The sequence below is a fragment of the Saccopteryx bilineata genome, chromosome 1, assembly GCF_036850765.1.
Source record: "Saccopteryx bilineata isolate mSacBil1 chromosome 1, mSacBil1_pri_phased_curated, whole genome shotgun sequence".
NCBI lineage: Eukaryota > Metazoa > Chordata > Mammalia > Chiroptera > Emballonuridae > Saccopteryx > Saccopteryx bilineata.
Genome location: NC_089490.1, coordinates 240,458,826 through 240,480,205, shown reverse-complemented (window position 1 = coordinate 240,480,205; position 21,380 = coordinate 240,458,826). Strand labels below are relative to the sequence as shown.

The 21,380-nt window shown below is 57.6% G+C and overlaps 2 protein-coding genes across 5 annotated transcripts in view; both read left to right on the top strand.

The window, feature by feature from the left end:
* Positions 1-1,442, top strand: part of CSRP1 (cysteine and glycine rich protein 1) — a 28,958-nt gene extending 27,516 nt beyond the window's left edge. For both annotated transcript variants that reach the window (XM_066239232.1, XM_066239224.1), the window contains exon 6: positions 318-1,442. In XM_066239232.1, the coding sequence (XP_066095329.1) occupies positions 318-394 (77 nt within the window). In that variant the 3' untranslated portion in view covers positions 395-1,442. The remainder of the gene's footprint in view (positions 1-317) is intronic.
* An 8,321-nt stretch (positions 1,443-9,763) lies between these two features.
* Positions 9,764-12,449, top strand: PHLDA3 (pleckstrin homology like domain family A member 3). Of its 3 annotated transcripts, none has more exons than XM_066239138.1 (3): positions 9,764-10,517; positions 11,547-11,616; positions 11,814-12,449. In XM_066239138.1, exon 1 carries the CDS (start codon positions 10,072-10,074, stop codon positions 10,447-10,449), a length of 378 nt encoding a protein of 125 aa, XP_066095235.1. In that variant the 5' UTR covers positions 9,764-10,071; the 3' UTR covers positions 10,450-10,517; positions 11,547-11,616; positions 11,814-12,449. The 3 variants fall into 3 exon arrangements, with proteins under 3 accessions (XP_066095235.1, XP_066095226.1, XP_066095217.1); XM_066239129.1 differs by having other exon boundaries at positions 11,547-11,643; XM_066239120.1 differs by lacking the exon at positions 11,547-11,616 and having other exon boundaries at positions 9,765-10,517.
* Positions 12,450-21,380: the final 8,931 nt, after the last annotated feature.

Sequence of the window (21,380 nt, the reverse complement as noted above, 5' to 3'; positions counted from 1 at the left end):
AGGTGGGGACGGAGCCACAGTGCCCTGGCTCATGTAAACATGCCTGGCCCTGGGGTCAGTTCTGGAGTGTCTAGCAGACCCTTCATGTCACAGGAGCGACAAGCCCAGAGGGTGACTGACATGGCTGGTCACAAGGCAGATGGGGCTGGGCGGGGACAGCAGATAGTGCTCTGTCATCTCCGTGGTGGGTGTGGAGGAACCCCTTAATCATCGGGGGTAGGGTCCTGCAGAGTTAGGGGGACGGGGCCTGGCCAGGCACTGGGGATGGTGTGTCTGCAGTGGGTCCGAGAGTCCTTAGCTGTCTCTTCTCTCTGCAGGATGCTACGCTAAAAACTTTGGGCCCAAGGGCTTTGGTTTTGGGCAAGGAGCGGGGGCCTTGGTCCACTCTGAGTGAGGCTGCTCACCTGTTGCCCCATGCGCCCGCCCCCACGTGCTGTCTTCACGTCCCTTTCCTGCAGCCTCAGCCTGCCGCACATCACTAAGGACCGGGACTTGGTGTCTGGCCTGCTTTGGTTTGGGGTCTGCCTGAGGTTTCTGCTCTTGGGGCCATCACCAGCAGGTCTCCATGGTTTTAGTCTCCCCACACCTGCCCTGCAGATTTCTGCTCTTAGCCCCCTAGGCTGAGTGTCCACCATCATTTGGCCATTGATCCTGAGCCCACATCTTGGAGCCCCTGTGGGGGGTCTGTGGTTTATCAACCCCAAAGTTTTTCCTCTGTGAGAAAGAGGATGGGCTTCTTAGTGTCCTTCAGAACAGGCCTGGGGAGTCCCCCCAGTCCAGGAGTCCCTGGACGGGAACAGAGAGGTATGCAGACAGGGTCATGTATGGCCGAGCCACCTGGCTTGTCTGGGCCATAACCTTTGAGGCTGTGTGGGGGGGAACTGATGTCCTTCCCCTTGGGGTGGGAGAGCCCCAGAGTCAGAAGGAGGTCTGACTTCCCCAGCACCTGGTTCCCTGAGTGACGGGGATCCCCAGTGAAACACCCCAACACATACTCCTGTCTATCAGAGGCCCAGGTCTGAGTACAGATGGCTTTCCCCTAACCCAGGGTCCTGAGGCTGTAGTGACCGTGGCTGCCCTGTCCCCACACACCTAGGCCAGTGCTCTGCTGCCACCCCTGCCTGACCCTAAGACACAGAGGCACACTGCCTTGGTCTTCATCTGGACACTCCTCCCCTCTGCACTGGACCTCAGGAACCTTCCTGCCCACGCCAGGTCTGGCCCCTTCTACCCACATCCCCCAGGTCCTTTTCTGGCCACATCACCCAATTCCCTTCCAGTGTCCCAGGTCAGGAGCAGCAGGAGCAGGGGAGGGCATTTGGCCTTGATGCCCCCAGGGATGGCAAGAGGACGTGATGGAGCTGTGGCCTCTGGAGGGGTGTGGGCTTGGGCTGTATTCAAGCTGACCCCTCACCGGGTCAATAAAAGCTGTTAGAGCAGAACTCTGGGGCTTGTCTGGTTGTTGCTGTTGCCCTAGGCTGGGAGGGTGCTGGCTGGACACTCCCATGAGCACATGGGAGGAAATGACTCCTTGCCCCATGGCAGCAACCAGTTCTAACTGAACCCCATATCTGGGTGTGGACCTGTGCAGACTCTGGCATTTGAGGAGCTCAGCAAGGTCCCCCAAACTGTGCTCAGAATGTCTCCTGGCTTGGAAAGCCCCGGCATGAGGGGGAGACTCAGCCACAGAACTCTCCAGTAGGATCCAGATGGCTCGCAGTGCCTGGGGGTGGACAGGGTGGAGGGGCCCGGCTCAGCCCCAGGGCTGCCAGAGGCCGCCATAGTCCATTCAGGCTCTCTAACAAACCACTGCGGATGGGATGGGCTATAAACCACGGAAACGTATTTCTCACTGTCTGGAGGCTGGGAGTCCAAGGTCAAGGCGCAGGCAGATTTTGGGGTTGGGTGAGGGCCTGCTTCCTGGTTCATAGATGGCCATATTCTCGCTCACATGCTGGGAAAAGGAGCTCTCAGGGGTCTGCTATCAGGGCACTCATGCCATTCACAAGGGTTCCACCCTCTTGACCTAGTTACCTCCCAAAGACCCCAGCTACTAACACCAGCACCTGGGGGTTAGGATTTCAACATACAAATTTGGGAGGAGGGGGACACAGACATTCAAGACCCTGGAAGGCTGAGATTTTTGTAAATAGGTTCCTCTGAGGGGTCTTGTCCTGTCCCTCATCTAGGGAACCGGTCTGATGTTTTGGGGCCGGGCTTCTCTGTCCTCATGGAATTTATAAAACAGTGCAGATGCATCACCAGCAACAAGCCTGTGCATCACACCCAGGTGGCCAGACCCCCCCACCCCATGGCCTTGGCAGACCCCCTCCTTGATTGACTCTGGGAATGGGACCTGACTGTGTGGGACCAGTCAACAGTGCAGAACCAGCTGGAAATGCAAGGTGACAGGGAACAGCAGTGGCTGCTCAGATGAGCGTGCTGTGTGTAAGCTGTGAGTTCCAGATGTGGCAGGGTGGGCCAGGTCTCCAGAGTCCAGCCCAGGCCCTGGCCAAGCAAGAGGCCTCTGGGGGTGGGGTCTGAGCCTTGGGGTGCAGGAATGGATGATTGGTTCCTCACCCCTGGACCACTTCCTGCTCTGGCAGAGGTACGCAGGAGGCAAGCTTTGGGGCCCAAAATTGGGGACAGGCTGTCCTCTGCTGGCTGTTCGGTGGACCTGCACTAGCACAAGGCCGTGGCCCGCCTTCCTCGTCTTCCAGAGCTGCCCAGGGCGGGGCGGGGGCTCAACGAGCACCTGGTGTGCGGGCACCTTGCAGGGAGAGGTGCGCGCCCCGCCCACACGCCCCCCTCTTTGCGGACACTTTCCGGCGGTGCTTACCTGTAATGCCAGGTGACAGCTTCTCCCCCGGAGGATTCTCCGCTAAGGAGACTGCGGCACCTCACACCGTGGCCCTGACCCAGAGGACGGGGGCTGGATCTTAGTGTCCCCTCAAGCATTTCTTTCTCTGGTTGGTTGTCCCATCTCTGGGCCCGGCGCCCGGGGTGCGCAGCAGCCCGAGTGGCTGTGCTCTGCGCTCCCACTCCACGGGGACGGTGGGACAGAGTTGCCCGTCCCAAAAGGGAGCCCCGCTTCCAGAAGCGCCCCTCCTTCCAGAGCCCTAGCAACCTGTTTGGGTCACCTGAGGGCAGAGGACAGAGACCAGAGGCGCCAACAGGGATGAAGCCGCCAGGAAGGGAGAGTGGCAGGTTAGCTGCTGCTAGGTGTGGGAGTAATTGATCCCTAAATAGGGCATGGAAATTCTGTGGGAGGGGAGGGGCCCACACCTGGATCGGCTGAGAGGATGGTAGTGAGCCAGGTCCATCCAGCCTCCAGTTCACCCAATTAGGAGAATCACTGGAGCCAGTTAAAGCAGACTCCCAGACTCAACCCTAGGGACTCTGATTCTGTCAGCCTGGGCGGGAACCTGGGAATCTGCATTCGCAAAGCCCCTCCGGTGACTCCGAGGCTCAGGCTCAGCCCGACCTGAGGGCCAGGAGTCCAGCCCCAGGCCAGTACCCACCTCCCCCTGCAGCTGGCACCTCATCCAGCAGCTGGGCTCTGAATGGTTCTGATGATTAGGGAGGACTTCCTGGAACTTCCTATTTCGGTCTCCGTGAGCCATCCAGAGCAGGTCTAATCCCCTGTTGTGTGACAGCTGCCCCCCGGACCGTCTGCTCTTCTCTAGGACAAACAGCCCGGCCGCTCTCAGCAGTTTCTAATTGAGGCACGAGGGGCGGGGGGCGCTGAGGCCATTTCATCAGCTGAGAAAGGGGAGCCCGGCAGGGGCTGGGGCCGTGCAGGGCCCGGGGAACAGACTGGAGACTCCCCATAAATAGGTCAGCGGGCAATGGGCAGCAGCACCCTCTGAGATAGACCCTCCCCTTCACCCAAGCCTCCCTCTTTTGGACATACTGGAGGCATCATCACCTATCTCGTGGACCCACTATGGGCCACAGCCTCTTGGGGGACCTTATGTGTATTAAGTCACTGAATCCTCATAATATCCCTGGGAGGTAAGGCACCGTCCTTATATGTACTCCAAATGATCAAACCAAAGGACAGTGTCAGACTGGCTCAAGGTCAAAGGGCAGGAGCAGGGCAGAGAGGCAGGCAGCTGGGTCCAGGTCCCACTCCTGCGACGCTGTGCCCAAGCCTTCTTGAGAAGGAACCGTGTGCTGGGAAGCAGGAGGAGCTGTGCTAGGACTGTAGCAGTCACCGACATGCATGGAGTTTATACTGTGTCTATGTGTTGTCTTATCTGAGTCCTACGTCAAGCCATACGATGTGGTCCTACAGCCCCTATCACAGAAGGGGAAACTGAGACTGGGTGGATTTCTGGGTGGCTTCATCCAAGTCGCTGACAAGTGGGGAACCAACGCTGGAACCAGCAATGTGACTTTGGGCCAGGCTCCTCCCCTCGGGGTGTCAGCCACTCCTGTGTGAAATGTGGGTGCTGGCCTCAATTCAGGCCCGATGAACGCTTCTCAGGCTGAGGCGGCGTGCACACCTTGTGGAAAGGCAGAAGCCTCTCAGGCGTTTGGGGTGGGGCCTGAGACCGGGCATCTCCCAAAGGCTCCCAGGGGAAGGCGGTGCTGATGCTGTGACCCTCCCCACACTCTCAGGACCCGCCCGACTCTCATGGGCTGAGTTTATAGGTCTAGGAAGACTCATCCCAAAGGCCAAGAAAATTCCGGAAGCAGATTGTCTGAATAAAGCTCTTCCGTGGGTCTTTTCATGCCTGCACAAGCCCTGGTACCTCAGCCTTCTGCATTTCCACTCTGTTGACAGCCTGACTCTTCCTCCAGGGTAGGGGGGTGGGTCATGGGCTTGGTCCTGGGCTTGGGGGTGGGAGGTTGTTTCTCCCTGCCTCCTGGGGACACCCATCTATCCCCTGGTAGCCACACTGCCAGTCCTGCAGGGCTGGCCACACATATACCCCACCTGGGCATGTAAAGAGTCACACATTTCTTTCTCCCTTGAGGTGAGATGCTCTGGCCTCTGGCTTGAGATGAGACGTGTCACTTGCGGGCCGAGCTCTTTAGGAGCCCCTGTTGTAAATCATCTGTCCCTGAGAGTATCGTCCACCCACCACATGTCCTTCCTATGGATCGTGGCCCTAATCAAAGACCTTAAATGTATAAACTCAGTAGGTCTTCAGTCCCCCGGGAGGTGGGTGCCATTGTTGTGCCCATTTGCAATGGTCTGTCCACATGGATGGGTCAGTGGCATTCCCCCGCCAGCCAGGTAGGACCTGTGGGCTGAGTGGATAACCTTTGCTGAGATTTGGGGGAGTCTGTTTGCAGAGCATACCCTATCCTATCCGGACGGGTCAGCAGTGACACAGGGGCTTCACGTTAGGTAGCTGTGTCCAGTCCTGGGGGACAAGTTTCTGCAAAATCAAAATCGTGACCTGTGAAAGGTTCACTCTGGAGTCCTCTTCAGCAGGATGGGGCTCCCTGAGGTCGGGAATGCCAGCTCCCTGTCTGGCCAGTCCCTGCTAAAAAGAGAACTGTGTCCCCAGTGCCCAGCACAGCGCCTGGCTCACTTCTCTCACACCTGTGTCCAGGTTCACACAGCTGTTCCTGACAGGTTGTTGAAGGCCACGAGTTCCCTGGGCATGAGCCCAGTGTTCCCCAGGGACAAGGGTCATGCCAGGGAGGTCCTTGTGCTCCTACTACCTGAGCACCCAGAAGCCAGTATGACCTGGGAAAGGGGGGAATCCTGCAGGCCCCGACCTGAGCCCTGAGCCCGCAAGTCCAGCCTCTGCCAGCCCCAAGCTGGGATCAAATGCCATCAAGCCCAGACGCAGCCCCATCAGAGAGGGGGCAGTGGGCGCATTTGAGAAGAAAGGGATCCCTAGTGAATCAGGGAAGTTATTGGGCTGGAAAGCGATTAAAGAGCTGGGCGTGGGAGGGGATTTCCACCGAGGGAGCCAGGCCCAGGGGCAGGCCCAGGCGGGTTGGCCCCAGGGTGCTGCCCACTCGTGGTCTGTTGCAATGCTGCCCATAAAACCCAGGTCCTTAGAGACTTGAAACCTTGATCCGTTTTTCCTTCTGTTTCCTGGTGAGGAGACCCACAGCCCTGGAACAGAGGGCTCCACATCAAAGGGGGGGATGGGTGGGTCGGGGGACATCTGAGGGGGAGGTCAGCTGTGGGGGGGGCTCCCAAGGAGAGGAAGGCTGGGGACCTGTGGACAGGAGGGTGCATGCCGAAGCCCAGAACGGGGAGCAAGGCTGTGAGCAGACCTGTGTCTTGTGAGTCAGGCTGGGGTATGTGTGTGAAAAATATCCTTCTTGTCTTACGTAATGGGGGGAACAATGACATAGATGGTCCTCGGCCCCCATGACCAGCCAGGCATTCTGGCAAATCTGATGCAGGCCATACAACATTGCATTGAGGACAGGGACACTGAGGTCAGTGAGGGGGTGTCGCAGAGCTGGGGTTATACCATGGTGTCCTTGCTTAGAGGTCCTCCCTCTATACCAGGTCCCACACATCAGCCTCGCCTGGTGGGCTTGCTAAAGCCGGACGACTGGACCCCGGACCCCGAGTGTCTGCCTCCACAGGGTCCAGTGGGGAGCTTAGAGTGTGCATGTCTAACAGGTTCCCTGTGACAAGGATGCTGCCGGACTCCGAGGGGCACTGCACTAGATCTCCGTGACCTGACATGCCGTGCTATGGTCTCAGCACCGGTATCCAGAGAAGCTTCTAGAAATGCTGAGTCATAGGTCCCACCCCAGACCCACTGAATGAGAATCTGCGTTTCCAGTCTGAGAAGCACGGGCCCACACCACACATGTCTTCCCCAGGGCAGCCTGGGTGACAGAGGACCGGCAGGAAGATCAGAAAGTAAGGCAGGTCCCATAGGGTGGCCACAAAGCAGGACATATCATGAGATGGACAGTCAGCCATGTTACTTTTTGCACCTCTCTGGGTGCCTGCTCTTCCTGTTTTTCTTTCTACCCTGTCCTGGGAGGCCTGCAGGGGGGACCCAGGCTCCTTCCTCCACACCAGGGATGGCTCAGGCCCAGCCGGAGCGTCTCCAACACAGGGTTCCTGGGGCCATTGAGTAATCTAGCCGTTCCAGCTGGACTCAGATGGACTGACGGTGCAGATCAGCTTTCCTCCAGGGTGGGCAGGGTGGGGGTAGGGATTGCGCCAGCTCAGGCCGCAACCAGGGGACATTCTGTCCAGCAGTCCTCTGTGGAGTCAACAAGTCAGTAAGAATTGAGTATCTCTGGGGCCCTGTGCTGCCCTAGGCAAGTGCCACTTCCCAGGGGCGGGGTAGGGCTACACCCCACAAGGAGGGAGCACCATCCCACTGCTCCCTGCTCCCCCTGGCTCTCAAATATGTCTTGATCTTTCTGACAGCCCAAGGAATCCACTTTGGGCCCAAGCCTCTCCCAGATGGGGCTCCCAGGCCAGACACCAGTTGTGGGGAAAGATTTAGAATGAGTCATCTGCCCTTGTCCCAGGAGGTCATGAGACTGGAGGACAGGACTCCCAGGTTCCAAGGACCAACCAGGCCACCGGGGAGATGTGCTACAGTCACCCATGTAGACATGATGTGGTGTCACCCACCGAGGTTGGGCACCCTTGGCCACCACATTCCCATCCCAGCTTTGCCATTGACAAAAGCTGTGTAACCTTACTTAGGTGGCTTGACTTCTCTGAGTTGTGTTTTTCTCCTCAGTAAATAATATGTATCTGTCATGGGGACCAAGCCCGTGAGAGAGCTCTGTGACCTTCGAGGCCCACATGGTTGGTCATGAATTAACCTGGAGCTGGAGAGACCATCAGGAGTCCCAAGCCCAAGTGACGGGAGAGCAGTAACAAATTGAAACTCTGCATTATGGTGGGGTTGTTTCTGGCTGGGGCGCTCAGGGGACTCCCTTGAAAGGATGGGGTGGGGTGGGGGCCTGGAGAGAGGAGCCCTGGGAGGGGAGGGCATAGCTGGAAGATGGCTGAGACCTTGTGGGTCCCTATGTCAGGGCTTGTGGGCATCTAGAGCTCCCTCTGCTGGCGCCCTCTGGGCCACTGTGTTGGCCCCCTCCTTTCTCTCATGGTGCTGCCCCCTCTCTCTCCCCAAGCAGGCTGGGGAGTTTGCTGTCCTGTGTGTGTGTGTGTGTGTGTGTGTGTGTGTGTGTGTGTGTGTATGGGGGGAGGGTGCCCCTTTAGCTCCCAGGCTGAAGAACTATGGATGGGGCACTGACAGCTTCCTCCCCTGCCTCCTGGGCTTGGTGCTGCAGGACAGGGCAACCCCCAACCCCTAAACCATGCTGAATCTTCCTTGTGCCCGTTAAACTCAACCTCATTGGGTAGAAGTGTGGAAATGCTGGGTGTGTGTACATCGAGGTCTCATTACTGTCCTTATTACATATCATTATTTCCATAACTGGCTGCTATGAACATGTCAATGACAGGCCCTTAAGACATGGGAGGACCTGGCGGAGGGAGCCCTCCAAGAGGGGGCAGAATCGCCATCTTCCGCTTTCATGGGGCCTGCCCTCGCCTCAGGGTCCCCACTGTCCTTGATAGCAGTGGTTTTCAAATGCTGGTCCCCCTAATCTATCCACCAGAAATTTTATGCCAGTCCACAAAAGAGTTCACTACCTTGATGTTGTCTACAGATTACAGACCCGATGATCTTAGTCAAGCTCACTTATGCTTCAGCAGTTCTCGAAATAACTCTTCTATTTTCACTGGCCCCCATGTGTGAAAAGGTTGAGAACCAGGACACCAGGCAATAAAAGTTGGGGAAGGGAGATCACGTCTGCTGAGACTGGGCCTTCCACAAATGTTATCTAACTTTTTCACTGGAATCCTCGAGATAAAAATAAATTAATTCTTCCATTTAACAGATGAGAAAACTGAAGGATAGTGAAGCTGCCCACGGTGGGCAGGACAGGGCAGTGAGGGGAAAGAGTTAAGGTCTGAACCCACCTCTGCCAAGCTGCCGTCTTCACATAACACTCTCTAAGCAGCAGAGGGAGCCGCACAGGCCCCGGGCTCCAACCCCCTGAAAAGTTCTTTCTCTTAGGAGCGGAAGCATCAGGCCTAGGGCTGAGTCCCCCGGCTCTCCCAGAGTATGATGGAGAGGACCCTAACATTGACATCTCCGGGTCACCATGGGGTCCCTCCTCCAGCAAGGGGAGGCTGAGTGACTTCTAGGTCCCTGTCCTCAGTTCACATTGGCTTCTCTGCCCAGCTCCCCAGCTCTGGTTCCGAGATAGGGATGGGTCTTCCAGCAGACACCTGTGGGCAGCCTCTCCAGGGCCCTGCCCGGAGAACTCGGCTTTTGGGGGGAGGAACCCAACAGGGCTGGGCTCCCATTTCTACCCCTGACCCAGGATCTTCTTCATGTTTTTGATTGCACAATGCCAAGGGGGAGCTGGCCAAACTAGGGAAGGGGGCAGAGGCTGGGAGGCCAGGCCTCCCGCGGTTCAGGAAGCATCAGGCAGCTATCTGGCGGCCACCATGCAAGTCCCAACGGGTGCCACTGTGGGACCGTGGTGCAAGCCTACCCCCATCAGGAGCAGAGACCCCCTCCACCCTCCACTGTCACCCCCTGCGGCCAAGGCCTGGAGGAGCGGTGCTTCCAAGAAGCGGCAGACAAGGTCAGAGGCTGACGCTGTTGTGTAAGCGGCCCCTTCTCGGTACCAGCCCTCCAGCGCGGTGCCCAGCGCCTCCAGGGCGTGACGTCCCCCCCCCGCCCCCCGGCCGGCTCCGCCCCCGAGGTCCCGGCGGGCGCGCGGCGCGGAGGGGAGGGCCGGCGGGACAGGAATGCGCTGCGCAGGAGGCAGCGGCGGGACAAGTAAGGGCAAGTCCCGGGAGCTGCCGCCCAGCGCGCAGACGGAGCCCAGGCGAGCTAGCGAGCGAGCACGGTGCGATCGGGCAGCGGGCTCTTGACCGCGAAACGGGGCGCACGGGGCGGAGGCGGTGGGGCCACTGCGGGCTGACGCGGGCGCGGGGTGACCGGGACCGGCTCCAGGAGCGGTGAGCGCAGGGCTGCGGGGCGCGCGGACAGGGCGCACGACGCGCGGCCTGCAGCAGCCCCGGGCCGGGGCCCCATGACGGCGGCGGCGCTGGTGCTGAAGGAGGGCGTGCTGGAGAAGCGCAGCGGCGGCCTCCTGCAGCTGTGGAAGCGCAAGCGCTGCGTACTCACCGAGCGCGGGCTGCAGCTCTTCGAGGCCAAGGGAACGGGCGGCCGGCCCAAGGAGCTCAGCTTCGCGCGCATCAAGGCGGTGGAGTGCGTGGAGAGCACTGGGCGCCACATCTACTTCACGCTGGTGACCGAGGGTGGCGGCGAGATCGACTTCCGCTGCCCTCTCGAAGACCCCGGCTGGAACGCCCAGATCACCCTGGGCCTGGTTAAGTTCAAGAACCAACAGGCCATCCAGACAGTGCGGGCCCGGCAGAGCCTCGGGACTGGGACCCTCGTGTCCTAAACGGCCAGGCGCACCGTCTTGCCTTTCCCATTCGGTCTGCGCAGACGCGGTACTTGGGGTCACATCAGGTAAGCCGTTTGGGGACTGAGGACCCTTTCTCTCCTTGCCGACTCTTTTTGCTACAGAGGAAACGGGGGACTCCCGCCAGCATTCCCCTTATGAGCTGGGCCATCCTAAGGCCAACAGAAAGTAGGAGCCTGAGTCTGAACCTCCCGCGGTTCAGGAAGCATCAGGCAGCTATCTGGCGGCCACCATGCAAGTCCCAACGGGTGCCACTGTGGGACTGTGGTGCAAGCCTACCTCCATCAGGAGCAGAGACCCCCTCCACCCTCCACTGGGAGGCCTACCTCCTTCCCAGAGCTGGACTTCCCCCTAGGACACCAGGGAGGGGACCCTGCATGTGTCTGAGAGGAGGATAGGCAGGGGAGCCCTTGCCACGGACTGCTTCTGCCCTGACTCAGGCAGAGGGAGGCTGGCCTGCACATCCCCCCTCCCCCCCCAGCTGCTGGGTCTCTGCCCCCGCTCAGGAAAGAGCGCCTGGGCTGTGGCTTTCTGGGAGCTGGGAGAACCCATTGTGAGATGGACCAAAGCTTGCCCCTTCACTCCTTATGGGAGAGTTTGAGTCTGGAATTGAGGCAGAAGGATGCTCTCCCTCTGTTAGTGGGGTCAGCAGGGGGTGGGGACAGACCAAGGAACCACCCTTGCCAAGTAGGGCCTCAGCAGAAGGTTTTGGCTAGGCTGTCCACCCTTTGTGGACAGTGGGCTTTGGGTCCTCAGGCTGAGCTGCTGGGAGACCAGGGGAGTTGGAGGTAGGCAGGCAGGGTGGGTGGATGGAGGCAGGAGGGGGGTCATGATTTGTTAGTTGTGACGTCTTCATCCTCTGTGAGCAGTAGGGCAGGGGGCGGGGGCAGATTTGTGGTCAGGAAGGCCCAGGGGAGGGACCAGGAATAGAACCTGGAAGGCCTGGCTCCCAGCCCCGTGCCCTCTGCCCTAGATGCCTCTCCCTCCACTGGGAACTGGGAGCGGGGCTGGGGAAGGGTTTTAATTTTCCAGCTGAGAACCCAAGACCCCTAGCCCCTTCATCCCCCACTCTGCAGCTTCTCCGCCTTAACAAGAGTCCTAGTGAGTTGGAGGCCCTGTGGGACCACACGCCTCTCCGACCCTCTGGTAAATGCCTCCTCACTTGGAGTGAAGGTCAGCTAAGCATTGATCTTCCTTGGTTCCCCCAGGTCTGGGTGGGGGGCAGTGGGCTCCCCCATCGGTCACAATGTGATATACAAACATTATCTTCTGTGTTTGTCCTGATGAGGAAGAAGTCGGGACATTGGTATCAAACACCCACAGTGGGTACTCTTCCTTTCCAGCTTCCTGGCCCCCTTTGGCACGTGGGGGCCTGATTGTGCTCCTCTTGGTGAGACAGAGTCGTGGTCACATGCAGGAGGCATTGGAGCTGAAGGGTCGGACAGCCTGGGAAGGAGGGCGAAAAGCCACACGAGGCTGAGGATGAAGTTCAGCCCCTGGACACTCTCAACTCTTGGGGCCTTCCAGCCCCAGGCCCGATCAATCGTGGTGGAAATTGGAATCAAAGCCCCTCCCCCGGAGCCCCGCCAGCCATTCGTTCTGGAGACTGCTGCTTGTCCCGGCTGCAGGGTGCGGTGCTTGGAGGAGTTGGAGGAGGAGGACACTGCGCCATAGGATGCTGAGCCTCAGGACACGGGAGGCCAGCCTGGAACCCAGAGGAGGACCACCTCTGGACTCACCTTGGTGGGGGGAACTGATGGGTCTGAGGCCCACACTTGGGGGTCTCCTGCTGCTTAGGTCCCTCTGGGACCCCCACCCCTCCAGGCCCTTTCTTTGCACACTTCTTCCCCCACCTGCTGTCCTTCTGCCCCCACTGTGGTGCTAGGCCTGGAGGTGGTGGAGGTGGGCTGGGGGTCTGGCCATTACCATTTCATGCCTATCCCACAATGAAGACGCCCTGCATAGGGCAGTGACCAGACCGTTTGCTGAGTGAAATTCTTTACCTGCAAAGACCCGGTGCGGGAGCATCCCTGACCTCCCCACCCTCCCCACTCTTTCCTAGTGCACAGCATGTTCTGAAATCTCCAGCCTGGGTAGGGGGAAACAGTACTACCCCAGGGGACATGGCCCCAGGGGTCCTAGGAAGGATGGACCACAAGGACCGGACGGAGGGATGTGACATAAGCGAACTTAGCTCCTACAGCTGCCTCTTCTGTAGGAGGATGGCCTGTCCCTGCTCTCCTGGGCAGTGGCCTAGGTTCTGGGCAGAGTTTGTCCCCTGTGTATAGACTCAGGCTTTACACGTTATACAGTAACCACTCCTTACTGATGGTTTAAAAGGGAAAATCTGAGGTATGGAAATCAGTGCCCTGAGTTATGTAGAAATTGTTTACTGGGGAACCCTGAGGCCTTTCCACAGTGCACTCGGGCACCGGCAGCCTTCCTGTCCACCACTTACTGTCATGTCTGCGGGGAATCTGGCAAGAAGGGGGCCAAGTGGCCCACTTTTGGTCGAAGTCACTTGAACAACCTCTCTGTGCTGTCAGCCTGTTTTGTCCCCACCCCCTTTCTCTGGCAGTCCCGTCAGAACCTTGGTGCTCTGCTCCGGTCCCTCGGAGTCCCCGGGAGCAAACTGGTCCTCTGACACAGGCGCTACATCGCGCAGGTGGAGGAGAGTTAACCAATGCCCGGGAATTTTCAGAGATCTCATTGGGCTGTACAGCTGTCCCATGGATAATTTGGCCCAGCATGCACGTAAGCATCCTCTTCTGTGTCCGTCCCCATTGGTGCAAAGAAAGACATGGGCTCAGCTACAGTGTGGTGTCTATGGGGGCTTGGGGGGCCAGCAGGGTGCTGGCAGTGCTTGCTGACATTGGGTGTGGGGGGACAGAGAGAAGATGGTGTTGGCCATGCTTCCCTTTATTCGTGGACCAGAATGGGACAAGGTGAGCCTCTTCATCCTCCAGTCCCCCAAATGGAGTCTTTGCTCTTCTACAAACCCAAGGTGACCAATGGTGGGGATTCAGGCACTGAGGGGTTTCCCAGGCCCTCAGGAGGAAGGAGAGTGTGTTTGTGAGTAGGTGGAGTCAGGATGCAAGACCCCATCACTCAGCAAACACATTGAATGCCTTGTGGGCAGGCACTGTGCTGGGCACTGGTGACATGGATGGGACACCTGCCCTGAGGGGCCACGCTTAGTGGGAACATAAAATGCCAACTGATCCAATAGAGCTGCCTATGAGCAGCCAGGGAGCATGGGGCTGCCTCTGCCCAGCGCTGTGCTGGCCTCAGCCGATCTCTGAACCAAGCTTCTGGGAGCTTGGTTGCAAAGGGCAGTGGCGGGCACAGCCGGCGTGGGTGTCCCAGGCGCAGACACAGCGAGGGGAGGCAAGCCCTGGTTTCTGCTGCTGCCTGTTTCTTCAGGACACCCAGCCCTGTTGTTTCCAAGTGTGCAGTGGTCCTGGAAAACCCAGTGGCAGTCTCTCTCTTGCCAGGAAGGTCCCAGCCCTTGAGTGGGCATGCTGCCACTAGAACCCCTAGCCAGCCCCTCACATGCCGGAGGCCCTCGGTGGGCATTCACCTAGGTGGTGGTGGTTGTGATAGGGACAGTCACTTACTGTTTTAAGAGTTTGTAGCTTCCTGAGGCTCCGAGAACTCAGCACAGAGACAGGGCTCACCCACCACAAGTTTTGTCTTTTTTAAAAGACATGTGACCTCTCTGGGGAGTGTCTGTGTCTGTCACAAACAGGCACAGCCTGCTTCCTGGGTTCAGGGGTGTCCACTCTGCTCTGGCAACTCCAACTCCAAATTCTGTAGAAGGAGCACAGGCCTCGGGAATGCTTGGCTGCATCACAGACTGGGGTCATGGCCTCTCTGGGGGCACGAACAGGCTGGGCAGTGCCAACAGACACAAGATGGAAATCTTTGCTCAGTGGGGCCTGTGGATGCCGGATGGCCAGGGAGGGGCTGTTGCCACGGTCTCTGCCCCTGCCCTGGCAGCCCCATCTCACCCCGCCCTCCCGCCGCGAAGTGAGTCACCCATGGGACAATGAGGCAGGGCAAGACCCAGCCCAGCAGCCGGGAGTGTGACAGGGCTAGGGGTGGGAGGCCGAGAGGAGAGAAGGGGTGGCTTACGCTGGTCAGGTTGAGTGGGGTGGGGAGCTGAGGCTCCGCAGGCGTCTGCGGCTCAAGCAGCAGCAGAGCGGAAGGCAGACCTGCCAGGCACTCGGTGTGGAACCCTGAAACCGACCTTCCCCAGAAGTGGGGGTGTTTAGGCCCTGGGAGCCTGGCAGGAACGTGAGTTTGGCCATGGCCAGGCTGCCCTGGCGTTGCAAGGCGAGCCCTGGCCTGGCCTCCTCCAGAGTCCCTGTCCCCATCTACACGCCGCTGTCCACCAGAAGGTTCCATCCAGAATGCAATGCATTCTTCTCCTCAAAACCTCCTCGTCTTCCCCATGGTAGTGGGGGGAGTCTGAGCACCCTACCATTGGGACGCTTCCTCATGTCTGTTTCCACTGTCTCCACACCCGAGGCCCCATGCAAACTGCCGCAGGGGCCACCAGAGTCCAAACTAGTGAGCTATGGCCCAGGGGCTTTGCCACAGGGAGTTTTCCATGGTCCCCCTTCCCCCCTCCCCCCCGCAGGGAGAAGGGACAGCCAAGGTCCTCCGGGCTCTTCAGTCCTACTGGATTCCCCCCACCCCCACCACACAGGGCCATCCTCACGCTCCGTTGAGCACTGAGGCCCTGGGGCACTGGGCAGAAGCCTGTCCCCCCTGCTGCAGTAATAGAGACAGAGAGGACAGAGGGGCTGAAAGGTGGGGACAGGGCTGGAGGGGTGGGCAGGAGGATGTTGGGAACATGTGGGGGGTCTTTCGAAGGGAGGATGGGATTCTGACTCAGAAATCAGGGGAAAGGCCAGGTGTTCCAGGGGAGAAAGTTACCTGTGCATAGGTGCCAGGGCAGGGGAGGGGGCACAGGAACACAATAGGTTTGACCAGAACCTGGTGGTGGTAGGGGGCACCACTGAGCGCAGAGGCAGTGGACAAGTCTGATGCCCAGAACACTCACATGGAGGCTCCAAGCACATGCTTTCCTAGAATCATTGTGTGAATTACTTGTGAGAATGTCTGGAAAGGAGATAAGAACAGAGATAGTGAACCACAAATGTCTGTGTGCACAGCAGTGTGAACACACACACACACACACACACACGTACTCACCCCACCCCCTGCTAGGAAGGGAGGACAAGTTCACACCTTGTCAGAGTTCAGAGCATGGAGGGGGCCCTTGGCTGCTCCCTGTTGCAAGGGAGGTGCTCTTCCCTCCTCCCACCCAGCCGAGGCATTGCAGAGAGGCACCTGGGCTCAGCCAGCAGATCTGAAGACCCAGCAGCACCCACTTGTCCATTAATTATACTTGACCAGGGTAGTCAAAGCTGTAGTGTGCAGCTTTGAGCTCTGTAGGCAAAGGGAGACTTCAGACTGTGCATACCCCCCAGAGGGTTGCAAAACACAGAGGGCCATTGGACGTTTCTCAGTCTGGGTGGTCCTTTCCCTGGTCCAGCTCAGAATGGTCCATTTCTCTTAAGAAACAGAACAGCTCCTCCCAGCACAGTCTCTGGACTGGCCTGGGAACTTGCTCCCCTGTGACCAGGCCACAGAGGCTGGTCACCACAGGGCTTGTTCTCCCTCTCTCCCTCACTGGAGCTGCTGGTGGTACTGGAAGGTCCAAGTGGCAGGCATGGAGTGCCTGCCAACCGCCCACAGTGAGCAAAATCCCGCCAACACCACTGAGTGTGGACGCAGGTCCTTCCTCATCAGCTTTCAGATGGGCCCCTGGTTCTGGCTGGGACCTCCTGGCTGCTGCCCATGGGACACCCTGCGGCTGTGGGCATAGCTGGGAGGCCCTGGTTCCCAACCACGGGAACTGTTTGTTCTACAGCACATAGTCCGAGATAATTTGTCACACAGCAGCAGGTAACTGATACAGACCCTCTTCAGGAGCCTTTCTGGGATTCTCCTCGTGCCCCCTGGTCAAGGCCAGGCTCCGTAGGGACACTGGGTCACGATTGGGTTCTGCCTTTTCCAGCTTCTGGTGGTTTCAGGTGTTTCTGAACCTGTGACCGCATCCCTCCAATCTCTGCCTCTGTGGTCCCCCACCCCCTGCCCGCCACTGCCTCCTCTTTGGTCTGTAATCACCATGTGCCTCCATCTTATAAAGATGCTTGGGGTAACACTCAGCCCACCTGGGTAACACAGGATAATCTCCAACATCGAGGTTTCTAACACAATCACATTTACCAAGTCTTTGCCATCTGAGGTGACATTTGCAGGTTCCAGGATTAGAATGTAGACACTGTGGAAGACCATTATTAAATTCACCCTGCAACCTATACCCAGAAAGGGAGAAACCGAGGCACAGAGCAGCCCAGTGTCATATTGGAAAAATTAAAGTCTGCACTCCCAGATCAACCTCTCTGTTGTTAACTGTCCCCAAATAAGAGGATGGCCCAGGACAGACAGGGCCAGCTCTGCCTTTGACCACCCTGGGGTCTTGAGGGCAGCCCTGTAAGCTCCTGGACCCCCTGGCTTCTCGTCCCTGGCTCTTCCCAATGGCGCCTGTGTGGGAGGCACTGGCTGCCTGACAAGGGCATCTGGCCGCAGATCGAGGACCCTGCCTTCCCTCTCCCTGAGAGCACTTCTCGCCCAGCACAGGCTAGATAGCCCCCCAGTGGGGGAGGCTGCAAATCCACACACCCACGGGAAGCAGCTGGGTCCTGGCTCTGCAGCCTGTGGACTTAACCCTTTCCCGGCTTGCCAACCACTCCCTGGGCCTGAGCTTCTGCTCTCGTGTGTGATGCCGGCAATGGCCCCACCATTGCTCAGGGAGGGTTTTACCATTGCCTACCCTGCCAGAAGCCAGGTAGAGCTGGGTGGGGTTGGCCCCTGGCATGGCTGGAGAGGACGGGGGCAGGAAGGTAGTTGTCAGGGCCACATGAGCCACACAAGCCTCCCCTTTGGTCACACTAGCATCCTGAAGGCATCTGTTCAGAACTGATGAGGACTTGCTGGAGATGCCCACACCAGCCCAGGGCGGGCAGCCGGAATGAACTCTGTTTATCTAATTTTCTCCTTACCAAACTGCCCATGTCTAGGGAGCCAGGACCTTGCATATCTTTGGAGGAGAGTAAATTGCATATAAATGGCAGGAAAGATGGTACATTTCCAGCTAGCTGTCCAACGTGACTCTCCCTCCCTAACTCTTCTGATGCTGGAGACATTAGGGAAAGTTATGACGGATCGAAGAGTGTGGAAAGACTTCGCAAAACTCAGGATATAGCCCACCCTGGGCGGTAATTACTATTGGCCTCTCCCACGTGCTGGGAGGGGACCTATTCCTCTGGGTGGATGGAAAGGCCTTCAGATGGGCACGCTGAGACAGCCATGAGCTCTCTCTGCCTGGTGGCCTGGAAAAGCAGTTTCATGGGTTTCCTGGTTACTATCTTGTTTGATCTTCCCTGCCGCCTGGGGCAGAGACAGTCCCTTCTGCAGACAGGGTTGGTAATCAGCTCAGCAGCCCACAGCAATTGACTGCCTGATGTTTCATAGCTGGAGTGAGAACCAGGCCTGCAGGCCCAGGCAGAGCAGCAGGAAGGTGTGGGGTAGGTGCTGTGGAATCGCAGGCCCAGGGCGGGCAGCAGGCCCAGGGCACAGGCTGGGGAGTTTTAGATCGCTGCCCTAGCGACTGAGGGTGGTGGCTGGGCTATCACAGATTTTACTGAACACCATGTGGGCCAGCACACTGCTAGGGGCATTGTATGAATTATAAATAATTCACTTTGTGAGGATAGCAAGGGAACCAGCGTGGGAACTGAGATTTTTCAGAGCAGTCAGGGTAGAGGCTGCACGAGAAGGTGTCTGTGCCACAACCCTCTAAAAGGCGTCCCCAAACTACAGCCCGCGGGCCGCATGCAGCCCCCTAAGGCCATTTATCCGGGCCCCCGCTGCACTTCCGGAAGGGGCACCTCTTTCATTGGTGGTCAGTGAGAGGAGCACTGTATGTGGCGGCCCTCCAGCGGTCTGAGGGACAGTGAACTGGCCCCCTGTGTAAAAAGTTTGGGGACCCCTGCTAGGAGGTGGTCCATGCTGTGAGCCAGGCCACTGGTCTGGTCCTGCTGGACCCTGCTGGGCTCCTCCCCAAGCCATAGCAGAAAGACAATAATACCAGAGAGACTCCTCCTGGGGACAGGACAGGCCGTGCCAGCCTGCCCAGCAGGACAAGGGGCCCTTGTGCCTCAACTTAGATCCTGCCCCACCCTCCCAGCCTGGGAGTGGTCAGAAGTTCAGATCCTAGGATGGGAGGAAGGCAGGCCCTGGATGGGTCCCGGTCACCTGGAAGTCTTGGGGAGCGTGGGGGGAGCTAGGAGCAAGGTGGGGGTTTCTGGAACCAGGAGGAGGCTGGAGGGGGTGCTGCCCAGGGCTAGTTTCCTCTCAGTGGAAGAGAACAGAGATGCTGAAGTCCTTGGATCCTTCTCATTTGAGCCTCACAACCACAAGGAGGCAGAAGTAGAAGGGGTGTTACTTCCATTTAATAGGTGAGGAAACAGAGGTTCAAAAATGTGGGGCCTCGCCCAGGCCACTCAGGGAAGAGGAGGGAGATGGGATTCACACCAGCTCTGGGAGTGGATTAGCGGGTGGGTGTGAGAAGGTTAATTCAAGACTGAGTAGACTCAGGATCCCAGAGATCATCTGAAGATTGGGAGTCAGGGTCCCCATTCTAGAGCTGTCCCCCACTCCCATCACCCACCTGTTCTATCCACTTCTGTTGCTGCCCTCCTCATCCCTGGGCACACTTCTGGGGGCCAAGCCTGCAAGGTTCCAGGGAGGAAGACACAGGTCCCAGCCCACAGCCTGACTCCCCTCAGTGTCTCCTTGAAATTCCACGCACCCTGGGCGTTTGGCAGGAGCCCTGAGGGCTTCATCTGAACAATTTGTCTTTCATGGTGTATTTGGATCAATCACCCCATTGTTCCTTCCCCTCTTCCTGGACCACGGGGCTCCCTGTGCACAGGGCTGAGCGTGTGTGTGGGGGTGGGGGGGGTGGGGGGGGTGGCAGTGGTGTGGGCGCCCCCTGGTGGCCAGTCCGCGCTACCCATCCCGGTGCCCAGCTGAGCTGCAGACCAGCAAGCAGCCTAATGTCACCTTCCAGGATGACGCTCTGATACCCCGTCCTGTTCCCTTTTCCTGGAAGCTCTATTGTTGCTCTCATAGTCCTAATTTCCAGGAGTTATTTTTATTTTCTGAATATCTCTCTTCCTTTTTTTCTACAGCTCTCTCTCTCTATTTCTTAAGACAAAAACACTTCTCTCTCTCTCCATTAATTAATCTTCGTTGCTTAAAAAAAAGCTTTTGTTCTGTTCTTTTCACGATGGGTTTTCGGGTTGCTTTTTAATCTGTTTGCTTTCATTGTCTTTTAAGTTAGAAGTTCTCCTCAAATACCTGGTTCTCCTCAAATACTCTTAGCTTTGTCTCCTCCTGTTCGTCCCCAGTGCAGTCCTTCACACTCTAGTGAGAGCAAACTTCCCACAGCTCCCCACACGCCACGCTGCTCTGTGCCACTGTCCCATAGCCCAGCCTGCTCACCGGGCCTCTGAAGCCCTTTCTCCTGGGTTATCTGAGGAATTTTTTTTTTCTGGAAGCTGGAAACAGGGAGAGACAGACAGACTCCCGCATGCACCCAACCGGGATCCACCCGGCACGCCCACCAGGGGATGATGCTCTGCCCCTCCAGGGCGTCACCCTACCATGACCAGAGCCACTCTAGCGCCTGGGGCAGAGGCCAAGGAGCCATCCCCAGCGCCCGGGCCATCCCCGCTCCAATGGAGCCTTGGCTGCAGGAGGGGAAGAGAGAGACAGAGAGGAAGGAGGGGGTGGGGGTGGGGAAGCAAATGGGTGCCTCTCCCATGTGCCCTGGCTGGGAATCGAACCTGGGTCCCCCACACGCCAGGCCAACGCTCTACCGCTGAGCCAACCGGCCAGGGCCTATCTGAGGAATTCTTATCCTTCCCCCCAAAAATCCAGCACAGGGGTTATCCCCCACCCTTCATTGAAGGTGGTTTTGAGTCCCTTCTGAGCAAATTCATCACACCTTTCTGGCACCAAAACGCACATGATGTTGCATGCATCACAAGTGTTTGAGGAGTACATTCATGTAGACCAGGGGTAGTTAACCTTTTTATACCTACCGCCCACTTTTGTATCTGTTAGTAGTAAAATTTTCTAACCACCCACCGCTTCCACAGTAATGGTGATTTATAAAGTGGGGAAGTAACTTTACTTTATAAAATTTATAAAGCAGAGTTACAGCAAGTTAAAGCATATAATAATAATTACTTATCAAGTACTTTATGTCAGATTTTTGCTAAGTTTGGCAGAATAAATCTTTATAAAACAACTTACTATAGTTAAATCTATCTTTTTATTTATACTTTGGTTGCTCCGCTACCGTCCACCATGAAAGCTGGAACGCCCACTAGTAGGTTGACTACCACTGATGTAGACAAACGAGTGGGAGGCGAAGGCCATCTTTTGTCTAGAGTTTGGTCTGAATCATGAAGACTCCACAATTATCAAGGGTGACAGGAGGGGGGAAGGTAATGGAACATTTCACCCCAGGCTGAACCTCTCCATAACCGTGTGACGGGATTGCACATGAGGGTGGAGTGAGTGTGAATATTATTTTTGTCACTGGCTGTGAAATAACGTGTCTTCGTAGTCTTCACGGGCAGTCGGGGAACCTCAGCATCTTTCAACAGTGGAAACAGTAGGAACGCTCTTCTGTAGTTAAGACCTTCATTTTTTTTGCGTGGGGATCCAGGAGGCGGTCCACTTACTCCCAGCACCTACCACCC

Coding starts and splice junctions, on each gene's coding strand:
- PHLDA3 (XM_066239138.1), top strand. CDS start 10,072: ATGACGGCGGCGGCGCTGGTGCTGAAGGAGGGCGTGCTGGAGAAGCGC.